Source organism: Melampsora larici-populina (genome assembly GCF_000204055.1).
Source record: "Melampsora larici-populina 98AG31 unplaced genomic scaffold MELLAscaffold_51, whole genome shotgun sequence".
Taxonomy (NCBI): Eukaryota; Fungi; Basidiomycota; class Pucciniomycetes; order Pucciniales; family Melampsoraceae; genus Melampsora; species Melampsora laricis-populina.
In genome coordinates this window covers 502,999-518,562 of record NW_006768815.1, presented here as the reverse complement: position 1 = coordinate 518,562, position 15,564 = coordinate 502,999, and the positions used below count along the sequence as shown (strand labels likewise).

Sequence of the window (15,564 nt, the reverse complement as noted above, 5' to 3'; positions counted from 1 at the left end):
GATCCACTGACCTAATGAAGAAGTGGACGTGTAAAGAAAAGTGATGAATCGAAAGTAGAACCGATAGACGAATTCAACAGGAGTGGAAAGCTGTGATGAATATCTTCACAAGAAATGACTGCCTATTGGTAAATTGTCTAGACCAAGATATGAAAGGAAGAGGAAAAAAACTACTGGGACTCACTAAGGGTAATTGATAATCAAGAGTAGTTGAAGTTTGGTATGAGAGAAGGCTTGAAATGTGTGAAGGTAAAGATAATTGAGGAAGAATGGATGAATGATCTCGAAAGAAATGACAAGTGAAGATGTCCTTTTATACGATCATCCTCAAGAGTAAGGCACAAAGTGAAGTGGATGGATAGCGCGTCTTGATGTCTCATGAGGCGCCTAAGTTACTCTGATCGGAACCATCAAAATCGGTCAAGAGTCGCTGGTAAGGGCCATTATCAAGGGCCAAGGAACGATCTTACAAATCATGCAGTCAAGAAATCTAATCGATATGCAAAAAGTTTCATCACCGTGGTTGTAAAAGTTGAGATCAAGGGAATAAAACTATTCATGCCGCGTTAATGGTCGCGACTATCCGGGTATGCGTTTGCAAGCTTTCTATCAGACACGTCAATTCAGACCAACTTCAGCAGAAGGGTCAGAAAGTCATTTGGATGGATATTGATTTATTCGCTTTCGTATATCGCACTGACTAGCTGCTACGTAGATCTACTGTAATATACCTTACGACTGTCTTTTTTTCTCTTATAGTGGTCTACTACGTCCTGACAAAAAGTTCGATGCGCGAAACAAGGCGCCCAAGATATGTACAGGCGAAATGAAAATAGAGATAAACAAAATATCAAAAATAGCATGGAAATTTGATGGTTTCGAATTTGAGTGTCTAGATAGGCCTTCAGGTCCGCAAATCTTGCCTCCAATAAATTTTGCAGAAAATCGAAACACTTTGGGAGCATCCAAGAGTGTGGTCGCGGAGTTTGTGTTGATTTTAACTTGCTTCTTAAGCCTTCGAAAATCTTCCCGTTGTTTAGTCATATTCCTACAAGCATAACTGAACCAAAAGCTTGTGAAATTCTGATGAAGGGCACAAATAGCTACCTGATGAAGGGGGTATGCAAGTATAAGCAGGCAAATGTGGGTTCATTGCACCTTTTACTACAAGTTAGTACTTGAGTGGGAATTCTGATTGGCGTCAACAAGCTTTATAGGGTGGCATGAGCATTGAAGAATACGTCAGTCCTTCATAATCAATGAAACCAATATAACAGCCAAGTTATGGACATAAAGCAAGTCAAGAGTTCAACATGAAGTCAGTGGATCCGTGAAAGCATTGACTATATTTCTTATGTCAAATAGAAGGAAAAATCAAGCAAACGGACATCATGATCAAGCAAAAAGAAAATTATAAAAAACATCAAAAGAAAAAAAGCTTATTGCATGAAACAATCTACATCGTCAGATAAAAGGTCAACTTCCATCATCACGCAATCCATCTCGAACCCATCAATGATCATCTTATTCTCATCAACAACATCTTGGTGCTCCAAATCCATTCGATCGTCTTCGACAACCATTGAACAAGCATCTACCATTCCGACATCTGGACAAGCCGTCTCTTTTTGAAGTGGAGAGATTTGAGCTGCTGCGGAAACTACCCAGGACATAGGTGTTGAAGGAGTGGTAGAGTAAGTAGACCCGATAGACCGAGCATCAAATCGAGATCCTGTTCCAGAGCAGAATTGTGATGGCTGAGCTTGTTGGGGTTGTTGGAATTGTAGTGGTAGTTGTGGAAGATTAAGGTGTTTTTGATGCTCTTGATGCTGTTGTTGTTGCGCTTGATAACGTCTCTGTTGCTCTGCTAATATGTATCGTTCTTGTGCTAGCTTTAATTGGCATTCCTGTTGTTGCATTGGTAAAACTTTAAAAAGTGGTTGAGCGTGAATTGATGTCGTTTGGTCTTCCTCTGGGAAAACTTCTGATGAATCTGATGAAGGGTTTGAAACTCTTTCTTCGACTTCCTAACGTCTATTTATCTGCGAAGTTCGTAAGCCAGAAAGAACTTCAAATGCACTCTTGGAAGCTTTTTTCAAAAGCTTTTTCATGTTTTGCTTTCAGTTGCTTTTCCCTATAACTCTTTTTTGACTTTCTTCGTTCACGTTATTCTTGATAAAAATGCTGAGTGAAATGACTGGGATAAATGAATTGTTGGATGTCAAACTAAAAACTTTACAAGCTCGCGTTGCTTTTGAACTGAAAGGCTCTATCTTTTGCATCGGTTTTACGTTTGGTTCATGATTGTAGTAAACCTCGATTGCTTTTAATTGACTACGGGCAAAATCAAGACGTTCCCTCACAAGATTGCATTTTGCTGAACAGTGTGACCCGGTAGCGTTCAGGGAAATCTCAGTTTGACGAGCTGGACATAGACGCAAGGTTGAACTGCCCAGAGGACATGGGAATAATGTAAGAAAACTCGTAATGGAAAACTTCGAAGAAACCATTCGTCGGTTTCCAATCGCTTATTGGTCTAGAAAAAGATATCAAAGGAATGAGCAAAACAAAGAACAAACAAATTGCGAGTGCTCATCCTAAAAAAAGGAGAGATATTGCAGTGTACCTGGGCGACGAACAAACAATGGGACTTACGAGGTAATTGAAAATCGGTGATAAGCTTGGCCATGATATGATAATATTTGGAAATTTGTCAAGTAAAGCTATTTAAAAGGCAAGGGATGAAGGACTTCAGAACCAGGAAGCAGTGAAGATACCACTCCCTGAGTCTCTCATATGGTGATCCTCAAGAGGAAGGCTCAAGCGAAGTAGATAGATAGCGAGCCTTCATGTCATGAGACAACTGTGCATCGGAGCGTCAGACGAGCAGCGAGGGAGTCTGGTAAGCTTATAATCGCAAACCAATTTAACGGTAATCACATCATCATATCCAGAGGATTAAACTCATCTTCAATGCTTACAACTATTAATCAAAGGTAACCAACTAAACAATTTCAAGAAAGTAGCGAGATGATGAGAAAAATATGAAGAAAACATAATCAAGATATGCAAGTTAGAAACAAGTGAAACCCGAAAAAAAAGAATAAAACATCAAGAGAAGACAAGAGAAAACTTCACAGGAAAATTAAAAGAAACAATCTGCTAGATCATATTAATGCCACGAAGAACTTATTGAACTTTATCCAGAAAGAAGTGCTCGAAGTAGCCTATAACTCATCCAATAGACTATCATCAAAAATGGTACAAAACCCTTACGCTCTTGAGGTCCCCAGTACTGCATGCCTTCTGAATCCCAGGAAGATTGGACTATAATTTCGATTTCGACTTTCATTCCTTCATCATCTTGAAGGACCTGTGATACATAAGCTGCTTGTCGTTCTGTAACTTCTTTCCGTCGTTGTATTTGTACACGTTGTAAGGCACAATGAACTTCAAACACACTCTTTTTAGCATTCTCAAATTGGATTCTGTAGTTCTCTTGTTTTCTCTGCCTTCGATACATCTTTTTTGAGTTTCTTCTTTGAAGATATTGATCTACACGTTGTTTGGTAAAATACCCAGGATAAATAAATTGTTGGGGTTTAGCTCCATACACTTCACAAAGATCGATTCCTTTGAGATGATGTTCTATTTTTTGCTTCTGTACTCTTATTTGTTGTTCAAGTTGATAATGCACACCGAGAGCTCTTAATTGACTTGGTGTAAAATCGATGATTTCCCTTTCAAGATGGCAGCGCGCTAAAGAATGCGACCATGTAGCGGTTTGTGAGATATGACCAACAGGCATTGGAATTAATCTTCCGGTTGATAACATGATGTGAATTAAAGAAGTATTGAAGTATAAGAAGGGCTATCAGGTGGACCGGCCTAAATGCAGGTATCATCGATCTTGTCAACATCCTATGATTTCAAACATTGTAAAGTTAAACAAAAGGCAAACATACCAAAAAAAACAATGCCACCGTTCTGAACGAAGAAGTGAACGTGTAAAGAAAAGTAGTGTTTTGACAGTAGAATAAATAAGACCAAGTTCAGTGGAAAGCTGTGATGGAGTATCCTTAAAATCAATGTCGGCCTATTAGTGAATCGTCTGATACCAAAGAAAATCGAAAAGAAGGACCATTAATTCGTTAGTAGTCATTCCAAAAAAGAATAGGCAATATATTATATCATCAGTTGAACGAATCAAAATCTATTGGAACTGACGCGGTTTGGGTAATTAATAATCAAGAGTAGTTTGAAGTTTGGTATGCGATAATTATGTTCAAAGAGTATAAAGGTAAAAGTAATTGAGGAAGAATGGATGAATGACGAAAGAAAAGAGCCGTGAAGATGTCATTCTTATACGAGCATCCTCAAGGGTAAGACACGAATTGGAGTGGAGAAATGACGCGTCTTAATGCGTCATGAGGCGCCAAAGTTACTCTGATAGAAATCATCAACATCGGTCAAGAATCTAAGGGCCATCATCAAGTGCCCAGGGATAATCTATCAAGTCATGCTGTACTTTTGAGGAAATCTGACCGATGCACAATTGTTTTCTCACTCCGTTCGTAAAAGTGAAGATCAAGGAAAGAATCTAATTCATGTGACGTCAACAGTCACGTTTAGGCTTTCTACAGCCGCGGCCTTTCAAGGAATCAAGCCAGCATCAACAGGATGACCCAAAACAAATGTTGATGAAGTTTTATGAACTGATGTCACGACATTGTTTCACTACTTGAAATTGAATGAGCTTCAAGAAAACGCTGAGCCAAGGGCCAATGACTCTTTTATGCCGTGTTTTGTATAAGACCAACTTCATCGATTCACTTGGATTGATTGCAGGCCTTTTTGTAATCCTCAAGTTGTACAAAGCTTATTGACTGCTAGATAAACCTTCAAACCTTCTATTGACTGCTAAAAACACCCTTTCCTTAGAATCAAACCTTGATCAACGTTTTTAATTGCAAGTACTCTTCTTTCCTTCAAATCTCACTTTTCATACTTTCAAAGAAACCTTTCCTAAACCACATTGAATCATATATATAAAAAAACCTAGAATGAAAAGAATCCCTTGCGAATGTGATACATTCTAAATAAAATGATACTACCAAGTGTCAAAGAAAACAGGATAGATTAAGATGAGATAAAAAGATCCAATGAGCTTATATAGGAGAAGGAAATCAGATATCGATCGCAAAGGTTTTTTTCTTCTTCTTCAAAATGTAACCCAAAAACAGTAGAAAGAGAGAGAGAGTAAATAATAAACCTCATTTGTTGATTTTGTTCAAGTGGGGACAGTTTTGTTTGTGTGTTTGATTTGTTTGTTCAAGAGTATATATTTATAACATCAAACAAAAAAGAAACAATTTTATACATTTCATCAATCATCTTCAATCTTAGGTGCAAGATAATATCTAACATCTATAGAAAAGAACAATCACATCACATTTTTCAAATCAAAATCAGTTTGAGTTATAATCAAATTCAAGCAAGAGAAGGCTCATTCTCTCTCAAATATAATGGTTCAAAACTTACATCCACTCTGGAAATCGTACTCTACCAACAGAGGTACTTCGTTCGACATATGAAGCTATCAAAAAGTCCGCAAAAAAGAAAAAGAAAAACGCGTTAATCTCTAATAACTTCATACAAGGAAAAGCTTGCAAATGATACATGGAAAACAAACTGACCACCACTCTATTAGCCAAAGGTGAAGCTTTGGTAAAGTTACTAAGATACTTGATACTAAAAGTTAAAGAAACACTCTGTCTTAAACTAATCGAAACACTCATATCAGCTTCCTCAACTTCTTCTTTCTTCCCTTTCTTAGCATTCGCTTTTCCATTGGCCGGTTTCTTCTTCTTAACGACCTTACGTTTCTTAGGTTTCGGTCCATCTTCATCTTCATCATCATCTTCTTTTTCCTCTTCATCCTCTTCTTCATCTTCTTGTTTAACTTTCACGTCTTCTTCTTCCTCTTCGTCATCATCTTTTTTAACAACGTCTTCCTCTTCACCTTCCTCATCATCATCATCGTCAATAACCATTGGATCTTTACTTTTGCTTCCTTTTTTCTGTTTAGGATCTGTATGTTTAAGTGTCACACTTGCTTTACCAATATCTCCTTCTGCTGAAAACTTGACTCCTTCTTTTGTTGCTTCAATTCGAACCGATTCTCCTAATTCTTTTAAATCTCGTACAATTCGACTGAATTCGGATGCTGGCATTGTGATCTCTGCATCGTATGCAGTATCAGGAATAGAAAGATGTTCTAGGGTGGAGAAGTTGAGGAAGAAAGTCAGTGTAATGTCTTGAAAGTCTTAGACTAGTTGAATATAATGATAATCACCTATATCGATATCCATCATCTTCATATCATATTCTGCCACTCGATCGGTATCTATCAGAAAGGACCAAAAACAAAGATGGGTCAATCAAACTTGTAAGACGAGAGATAAGTTCAAGTCAAGATGATTTACTTAGAGTCTCAAAGACCACATTCAATACATCTGCTTCATCCTGAGCTCTAAGCGTCACAATATCATCATTTCCAGCACATTTGACCACTTTTTGAAACGATCCAACATTTATACCAAGTGACATATTTCGATCACATCTAAACCAAAAAAAATGAAGAAGATCAAAAAGATTTAGTATCCAAAAGAAAACAAAGAAAATATCAATTTATTTATGATCGATTCGAAAAAAGATGAGAAATCAAATGTAAACTGACCTAAATTGACTAAACCCATTCGTTCTTAAAAGTAATGCGACTAATGCAACATGAGAGTTATCCATTGCTTGTAATTTCTACAGAAAACAACAACCACAGGAAAATCAATTTCAAAGTAATCTTTTATAATAAACTATTTGTTTTGACTTACCATTCCATCCTCATCACAATCAAAGTTAACATCTGTTACAAGTTCCTTAATAGCTGATTTTCCAATCATTCAAACCAAAAGGACGCGTTTCTTTTGAATTAAGTATCATCGATAAGAAACATAAGGTGGGAAAAGAAAACTGACCATCTAATACTTGTTTGAGTACTGCTGCTTTTGCTATCTTGGCTTCAAGCATGTTTGGAAGGTCTAATCGAAATGAGAAAGTTAAAAGCGATTGAAGGTTTTAAAGCAGTTGAGGTTTGATGGTGAAGTTGATGTTGACTTGAAAGGACTTGTACCTTGACGAGTCTGTATGTCACGTCTCTCTAAACTTAAGTACATACTCAAAATCACCTTAAGTTAATCATGACTTGCACGTGACCTCTTCGTACGATGATTCTCAATTTATCAAGTGCTTCATTCCTTCAATAATTCCTTTTCTCTATCTCATACTCCATCAACTTCTTCAACCTCTTCAGAGCTCTTTCCCCAACAACCGAAAGCCATCGCGTAATGCCCGCTAAAAGTTTCGGAGGGAAAAACGCGTCAAACGCGATCTGAAGACGCGACTTTCTTTTAGTGAACAACTCAACCGCGCACGAAAACCTTTCTCAGACAGGCAGTCCGATAGAATCCTAAACGAGATTGCCAACTGAACGGGGAAGAATCAAAGACGGAGCCTATGAAACATATTGAGGTCCAGCAGCTTCCTCCTCACTCATGAAGCACTGTCCAACAGCCAAAGGATCAATTGGACTTTCAAAGCTCATACGGCCGTTTTCATCAAGGGCTTGGTGGCAAAGTCTTCAGTGCTTTGATACCCTGACGTATAAAGAGAAACCCAAGAGGTTGTTTGAAAAACCTTGAGCAGAGAGTGTGTTTTAGAGCATATGGGTAGGTCATGTCTAAGGGTGTGTTCACTTAAGCAATTTCTGGTGAGAAATCACATTCAGCAAACTTTAAAGTGTCTATTTGGTGGAGCATGTTTCATTTTTGTATTAAAAAATTCACAGAATGTGATTTCTGGTCAGAAGTTCCTTAAGTTAACTTGCCCTAAATGACACAAGAAACATTAACCTGATGACCTTGGATACCTCAAACATATCCTTACTTCTATCATCTTTGTTTCTGTGGTACTGAAGGAAGATTTTCTTTGAATGGATTCATGATTTATTTACAGGATTCAAACGTATCAAAATATGTTTAATAAACATGTCAAGATATCTTCATGAATACTCCAGACCCACAAATAGTCATTATGATAGAAAAATCATAAAACAGACATATGACAAGGAATTCACAACATGATACAATGGTTCTCATTGGTGCAAAATCAACCCATGGGGGTCCACTATAGTCTTAGAGCACCAGGAGGATCTCCTTTCCTACCAGGGACACCACCACGACCATCACCACCACCACCACCACTTCCATCATCACCTCCTTTGGCAGGGTTACTTGCGTCTGATCCACCAGCTTGCCTTTGATGTTGAGACAATCTCATATAACTAGATCAAAATTTAATGTTAGTAAATTTGGTTTGCAAGCAACATGGTGAGTTCTTTATATGCTGACTCTGGGTCTCAAGGAAAGCAGAAATGAGAGTAAAAATATAACAGAGAATAAGTTTTGTTTCTCAAAACAATCAATCTTTGTAATTGTTGACCTATTACAAATCAAAAGAAGTGAAATGAAAAACAAGAGAAAATCTACAAGTTGAACATTTCTGAATGTAAGATTTCTGTAATTAGATTCAAAATTGGTTTGTTTTTTTGAGACAGAAAGTTGAAAAAAGATCCAAGGTTGAACAAAAGATCTGTATTTGAGAAAGTTGAGTTTATACAAAGAAGTCAATTTTGTGAACAAGATATAATGGAATGATTTTTTAAAAATCTATGATGAGTAATAAGAATTTGATCTTCTTGCCAAACAGTACCATCTTATATACCAAACAATTAATACTTTAATCAAATACACTTTTTTTGTTGTAATCATCATACAAAGACTTATGACTAGATCACTACCCAGTAAGATCAAAGAATTCACTTAAATGCTCAACTAGGCAAGGTACAAAAAGACACAAAAAAGTCAAAGATGAGTTGGTTGAATTTATTGGAAAACAGGATTTCATCAATATGATTCATGAGATTATATCCATGGTATTGAGTAAGCTCAACAAATTGATCATGCATTTGAAACTTGATGAAAATTACGTAAATTGGGTAGGAATTGTTAATCACATGATATACACCAAAAAGTTGCAGGAAATGGATACAAGAGATCAGGAATGTACATTGATATAAAACTGCTGAATTCAGTGTCACTTCAGTGTGGCACAAGGGTTGAAGTGAGGTTTGTGAAGCATGTTGACAAAATTGTGCAGCAAATATTGCAATGCATATTGTCTTAACAATAGTCTTTAACAATAGCTCAACTGCAAGAGCATGGCAGTAAAATCAATACAAAAGAGAAGGGACTGTAAAGGACCATTTCCAAGACTCATGGTAGTTTTGTGCATGAAATAAGTGAATCAATATCAATGTTGAACAAAAGGCAAATGCATAACAAAAGGTGTAATTTCTAAAAGCTGGACTGCAAAAGCCAAACATTGGATACACTGAATTAAAAAACAGTAGGACCTGATATACAAAGTTGGCAAAACCAATGGAGACAAGGAGAGACTGGAACAAGTGGTCCACTTTTTTCCATTTAGATGCATCATTCACTATGAATGAGTTTGTATGTGACACTTACCCTATTGAATGTTTTTACCTTGAGACTCCAGAAGTATACCAATGAAGCCAATTCTTGTACCTTTTGTAGAAGTAGAATAGGTTACTGAGCTTGGGCTATCTGTGCTAAAACTCAAGATGAAAAGTTTTAGCCAGAATTGGGGTATAGATAGAGCCCTAATTGCAAGGCGTACAAAATAATGAATAGTAAATTAGTCATGTACATATGCAATTGACACTGGATTCTGTCTTGAACTAATTGTTTTATCTAGAGATTTAGTGGCAAGCACAGCTGATATAAATGGCTTGACCATATTGATAGCCAGCATTTATAGCCCTCAAAAAACCCTCAGTGGTTTTGAAGCCTTTACTGCAATGCTTTGGACAACTCCTCTAACCACCCAATTACTTATCATCATCTGAAAAACCAATTCTAATCTACACTCTTCCCTCTTGAACCTTAGCCACAGTATTCTTCACAATAAGGATGTGGAGAAGCTGATTGAAATTCTAACAGATACAGGCCTCAATCTTCACTCTCCAAAAGTTATACCAACCTTTGGTGTTCAATCAACAAACACCAAAGGCACCTGCATTGACCAAGTATGGGTCATGAAGACTTTTATAACACAACTATCACCTGCTTCATTGACAAATACAACACTCTCAATCACCAATCCAATCACCAAGCAGTAATTATGCACTATCCCTTCCCAAACTGTGATTGCTCCTTACACAAGGGGACATCAAATACTTTGACAACAAGCTGTGCATGGCTGTTATCAACACACTGGAAAAGACCCACCGGGCAAGGCAGTTTATTTCAAGCACAACACTTAGTGGTGCACCAAGGTTCTGGACCTTCTCCAAAAGGAGGCCAACAGGTTACAAGGACTGGCCAACCAAAAGACACCAAGACAACAAATCAAGACAAGCTTATTGATCACACAAAACCTTTCCAAGCAAAACACATTGCATCATGACAACAACCATCCTCCCTTGTCAGCAACATCATCACCAACCACAGCAGGACTTGATGAATGACAAAAGTGCAGTAGACCTTTTCTCTGCCACAAGATCTTGTGGTATGCCCATTGAAAGATGACTTGATTTGGTGATGAAGAGTAGAAACAGTATTTCTCTTTGAGAAATTGAAAGTTGGGTTGAGTTGTTCTGTGTGGTGTATGACTATCGATTCAAGTTCAAACTGTATTTTTCAAAACTACATTTCCCAACCACCATCACGAGTCGACTCACAAACTCCATCACAGTCTCATTCTAAACCGCATCACACTCAACCTCACGATTAAACATATACGACATTTTATAAATCAACCAACCAATCATGTTCTTCATCGTAAGTAAATCATTTAATCATTCAAATACAATCAAAACCACTAACCATTCTCAAACCATTTTGTATGTTTTCTACAGAAAGAACTTTCACATACAATCAACTTGCATCCTTCTTTTTTCGGTCCACGTACTCAATCTTTCCTGGAAGATAAACTAAATAGAGATGTAGAAGGAACTTGTACAGGTAAACCTCATCACTTCTCTCCAAAAGAAATCAAACTTTTATTAACAATTCGTTTTTCTTGTGTTTAGGAAGGTTTGGGTATATCATTGCTGTTCTTTCTATACGATCAATATCAGCAGGAACGATCCAACCAGGTACAGGAATGGCCGAATTCGTCATCAAGTATTCGGTAAACTTTATACATTTCTCTACAAACCTAGATCTCAAAGAATGAAGAAAACGAATGATTGATCTGTTTATTCATGGGGGAAATGTAATTAGGCGATTGTATTAAAACCTTTCAAAGGTGAAGTAGTAGATGGGATAGTAGGACAAGTGAACAAGATGGGATTCTTTGTAGAAGTTGGACCATTACAAGCTTTTGTGTCTAGTCATGTAAAGTCCTCATTCTCTTTCAAAAAATCTACAAACTCCTTAGTCTAACTAATTAACTTTTTTTTCTGGGGGGTTATTAGCTGATTCCATCTGATTTAAGGTTCGATCCCAATGCAAATCCTCCTTGTTTTTCATCAGATGAAGATCAAGCAACAATTGAAAAAGGAACTAGAATTCGGTTAAAAATTGTGGGAACACGTGTAGATGCTACTGAAATTGTTTGTCTATGTCTCTCTCTCTCTGACTAAACGTTCTTTCATTGATTGAACTTTGGTTTTGGTTTGTGGTTTGCCAGTTTGCTATTGGAACTATTAAAGTAAACTCCGTTTTTGATTCTGGGATTAGTTATATTTGTTGATTCAGATTGATCTGGTTTGTAGGAAGATTATCTAGGTCCAATCGATTAAATCTCTACCACTTTTCTCCCCAATCTTTCCCATCCGAATACCTTCGAGCCTTCACCTAGCCACACCGCCACACCGCCTCACCGCCAAAAAAAGAGTCAAAACCTCTTACTCGTATACCTCACAACGCTTTCTTCCCTGAATTGAGAAAACTTGAACAAACTCGATTTGTTACGATCACCTGGTCTACGGATGCCTAGGGTTGAGGTTCTTGAAGGGTTGGATTCGTTCTATTTCTTGCTCAACATTCTCCATACAAATCATCATCACTGTATGTAACGAAGTAGGGAGTAGGAAAGATGATCAAAAGATGAAAAGGTTTGGATTTTGTAAAATTATCTATTTTCTCAAGGAAACATAGAAACAAAACCGTTTTTCAAATAAGAAACAGTGTCTTTTGTTTCTTTTTTTTGTAATCTTATTTAGAAAAAAAATCTTTATAGAATGGTCACGAATTGATTAAAGTAAATCATATTATATCTTGATAGTCATCTTTGGCTTGATGAAAAGATATATGAGGTGGAAGATCTCAGTTCCATCCATGAAGTCTTCTGAGGATGGCCATGCACCAGCTCGGGGTCCTTGGTCCTCTGATATAGAATGCCTTGGACTGTGTCTGAGGAATTCATCTGAGGCTTTCTTTGGTCCCAAAGATTACCTTGGATCATTTACTTGGACAACACATCCAAGGCTATTGCCATCTGAGGATACCTCAGATTTTCCAATCCAAGGCATCTTTGTTGGCAGTGAGGACTGCTCCAAAACCAAACAATACACAGATCAAAGTCTTAAACATACTTGTAATTTCTGCTCTGGCTGCTTTATCTTTGTTCATGATAATTAAATTGGGTCAAAAGCACAATGGTTCAAAGGATTGTTGTGGACTATAATATAGTAACTGATCACAATTTCCAAAAGAGCTTGGTTCCTGTGTTGTAAATATGGCTCATTGTTCACTCCCAAATATATAATTTATCTAACATCAGCTTACTGTGTGATTACTTTGCATATCAATTTGCTTTGTGCAAAGAAAAAAAAATGCATCTTTTCTCAACGGCCATACTCACAAATCTGAACTTGAGCAGTACATGTCATTTTAGCTTGTGTAACATTCCTTCATAAGCAAATGGTATGGACTGTACTCACTTAAAGAAGACTTCAATATCTGAATCCTGCACAGTTTCTTCACCATCCACCATTTTCTCACTTCAAGTCATTCAGGTGTTCTTTACATGTGCTATTCTAGTTGGCCCTGGACCTTGATTGTGTGAGAAAAAGATTGTAGGAGTGCTGAGGGTGACCACAACTTGGTGCTGAACTACTACACTGGAATGTTCCCCTACTCCTTTCGGATAGAATTGAGAGATGACAAAACTCCATGTGAAACTTAACCCTGTGTTTGAAAACAGGCTAGGGGGCAGGAATTAAAAAAATGTAAAAACATCAGCAAAACAAATTATAAAAGAAAAGAGAATTGAATATCTGTCCACAAATTTTCCCGTATGGTAGTATACATAGATGGGGTTGGTGGTAGGTTGGGTCAACTCTTAAATCAATCTAAAACTGATATGTTACATAATTTGGCCTTCACACAGGAAGGCAGAAGCCTGTTTCCAGACTTTGTAAGATCTACTGACAGATTTTTGAAAAGATTGTTGTTGCCAGATTTGACTTTTGAAGTCAAAAATTCAAAACTATATCACTTTCAGAGTGAACTAGATTGGTACAATGGGCAGTAAAGTTATCAATCTCAAAAGGTCTTTTTTGAGTTTTTGACCTCTACATCAAATCTAGCAACAACACAAAGCTCTCAAAATCTGCTGATAGATCTTACAAAGACTGTAAACTCATACATTTAGATCATTAGATCAATTTCAGGGAACTTGTTTTTGACTGGAACATCTCAATTATTGAACATGGGTTTGGAAAGGTAATCAAGTGGCAAAATAGCATGTCACTTGCACTGTAACACATTTTTCTGCTGCTCTTGAATTCAAAGAACCACTTTGAAAGTGAAGAATTCAGATAACAATGCATGAAAATTTGGGCAAGATATGCCTGGTGTCTAATACCTTTACCAGGCCACATGTGCTTGCTGTGAAAGAAGGTTGTGTGTAATCCAAGAGGGTTTCCATCCAACTTAACTGAATCCCTTGTTATCTTGAGCTGTACTTAGCTCTAACTTAAGCAGGACTTAGCTGTAACTTAAGCTGGACTTAGTTAAGTTTGGGATCCATGCTTAACTTTGCAGCCCCGGTGCTTGTGGGAGGCATTGCGTGTACCGAGGCCGGATCATGAATTGTTTTCTTTCGCTTGAACGCTGATCGATCAGAATCAAGAACCAAACCATTGGACATCCTCACTATTATTATCGACTTTACGATGGTAATCAGTAAAAGAACTCACAATACTACTTCATCCATCTCACAATCTAATCATCATCATCATCATCAACAACCACATCAACAATCCGATCGAAAGTTAAGAGCATTAAAGAATTGTTCAAAATGGAATTCAGCTTTACTTCAAGGTAGAAGATCTAGAGTTGAGTGCTTTCTAACCAATACCTAATTCATTGATTTCTTTCAAACTGATGAACTGATTCGATGAATTGTTAGGGTCCACAATGGGATTATTCGACTGCTTCTTATCATATTCCAAGAAACTCAATAGCTTATCTCACTGGTGTCACTCCTTTGGATCATCAATCCTTGTAAGTCGATCAATCCAAGTATCTCTAACTTCATTTGCATAACTGACTGCTAATATGATGTTAACAGAACGCAATCTACTTCGACTCATCAAACAAATCAAATCAAACCATCCTCTCCATATCTTTCAAATCCTTCTTCACAATCACAACCACATTCGATCAATTCCACCTCAACTCATCTTCTTCGATCTTCTTCTGCTTCCATTCACCAACTTCAACCTATCCAAAGACCTTCTCCTCATCCACATCCACATCATCAACTTCAATCAAAACCTTCAAACACACTTCTTCATGATCCTAAATTCCCACCCTTCGTTTCAGTTTCGAATCATCATTTACCTCAATCTAATCTCAGCACTCATCCAGGTCCAATCCCTGCTCCTAGTTCTCATTTCTCTTCAACTTCAGTTTCGTCTTCTACCGGTACACATCCTTCTGGAGCTGGACCCGGAGCTGGAGCTCATCTTACAACCCGTCATCAAATCAGTCCAACCGGTCTTCCTCATCAAGAACAAAAGAATGAAGTCCATCCTGAATCAAACCATGATCCATCCATCCATGGAGAATCAAACCTTTCACGTCATTCTTCAATTGACAAATCACAAGTTCATCCCCATCCACCTGCACCAGCATCGATCCGATCGAATGCTTCAGAACTAGGCTCAAACCAAACACAAGCTTATCCCGCCTTTCATCCTTCTGAACCATCACCTCAATTCCAAACCCAACACCAACCTACTCCACTCCAATATCCACCAGCACCACCACCGCCACACTTGATCCCACCCCCTACTTCACCCGATAAGCTGACGAACCAACTCAAGTCCATCCACATCCGACATCCTCCTCAGTTATCACCCATCCCACCACCTACACCTCAAGACCAATTCTAGGCTACAATGCTTAGTTC

At 37.6% G+C, this 15,564-nt stretch overlaps 5 protein-coding genes across 5 annotated transcripts; 2 read left to right on the top strand and 3 right to left on the bottom strand.

Moving 5' to 3' along the window:
* Nucleotides 1-1,439: 1,439 nt before the first annotated feature.
* On the bottom strand, nucleotides 1,440-1,919 carry MELLADRAFT_111227 (uncharacterized protein; the record flags this gene model as incomplete). Its single annotated transcript, XM_007415458.1, has 1 exon — nucleotides 1,440-1,919. The coding sequence occupies one exon, from the start codon at nucleotides 1,917-1,919 to the stop codon at nucleotides 1,440-1,442; it is 480 nt and encodes a 159-aa protein (XP_007415520.1).
* A 969-nt stretch (nucleotides 1,920-2,888) lies between these two features.
* Nucleotides 2,889-4,456, bottom strand: MELLADRAFT_75669 (uncharacterized protein; the record flags this gene model as incomplete). Its single annotated transcript, XM_007415457.1, has 3 exons — nucleotides 2,889-3,889; nucleotides 3,968-4,111; nucleotides 4,233-4,456. One exon carries the CDS (start codon nucleotides 3,833-3,835, stop codon nucleotides 3,200-3,202), a length of 636 nt encoding a protein of 211 aa, XP_007415519.1.
* A 930-nt stretch (nucleotides 4,457-5,386) lies between these two features.
* MELLADRAFT_39278 (uncharacterized protein) lies at nucleotides 5,387-7,086 on the bottom strand (the record flags this gene model as incomplete). The annotated part of the gene is made up of 9 exons (XM_007415456.1): nucleotides 5,387-5,427; nucleotides 5,542-5,596; nucleotides 5,697-5,803; nucleotides 6,065-6,277; nucleotides 6,356-6,406; nucleotides 6,486-6,622; nucleotides 6,740-6,816; nucleotides 6,891-6,943; nucleotides 7,035-7,086. 9 exons carry the CDS (start codon nucleotides 7,084-7,086, stop codon nucleotides 5,387-5,389), a joined length of 786 nt encoding a protein of 261 aa, XP_007415518.1.
* Nucleotides 7,087-10,923: 3,837 nt separating this feature from the next.
* MELLADRAFT_50187 (uncharacterized protein) lies at nucleotides 10,924-12,446 on the top strand (the record flags this gene model as incomplete). The annotated part of the gene is made up of 7 exons (XM_007415498.1): nucleotides 10,924-10,979; nucleotides 11,057-11,162; nucleotides 11,231-11,331; nucleotides 11,424-11,537; nucleotides 11,618-11,755; nucleotides 11,833-11,853; nucleotides 11,918-12,446. 7 exons carry the CDS (start codon nucleotides 10,968-10,970, stop codon nucleotides 11,942-11,944), a joined length of 519 nt encoding a protein of 172 aa, XP_007415560.1.
* A 1,877-nt stretch (nucleotides 12,447-14,323) lies between these two features.
* Nucleotides 14,324-15,547, top strand: MELLADRAFT_111223 (uncharacterized protein; the record flags this gene model as incomplete). Its single annotated transcript, XM_007415499.1, has 3 exons — nucleotides 14,324-14,485; nucleotides 14,560-14,654; nucleotides 14,722-15,547. The coding sequence occupies 3 exons, from the start codon at nucleotides 14,324-14,326 to the stop codon at nucleotides 15,545-15,547; spliced, it is 1,083 nt and encodes a 360-aa protein (XP_007415561.1).
* Between the last annotated feature and the right edge of the window lie 17 nt (nucleotides 15,548-15,564).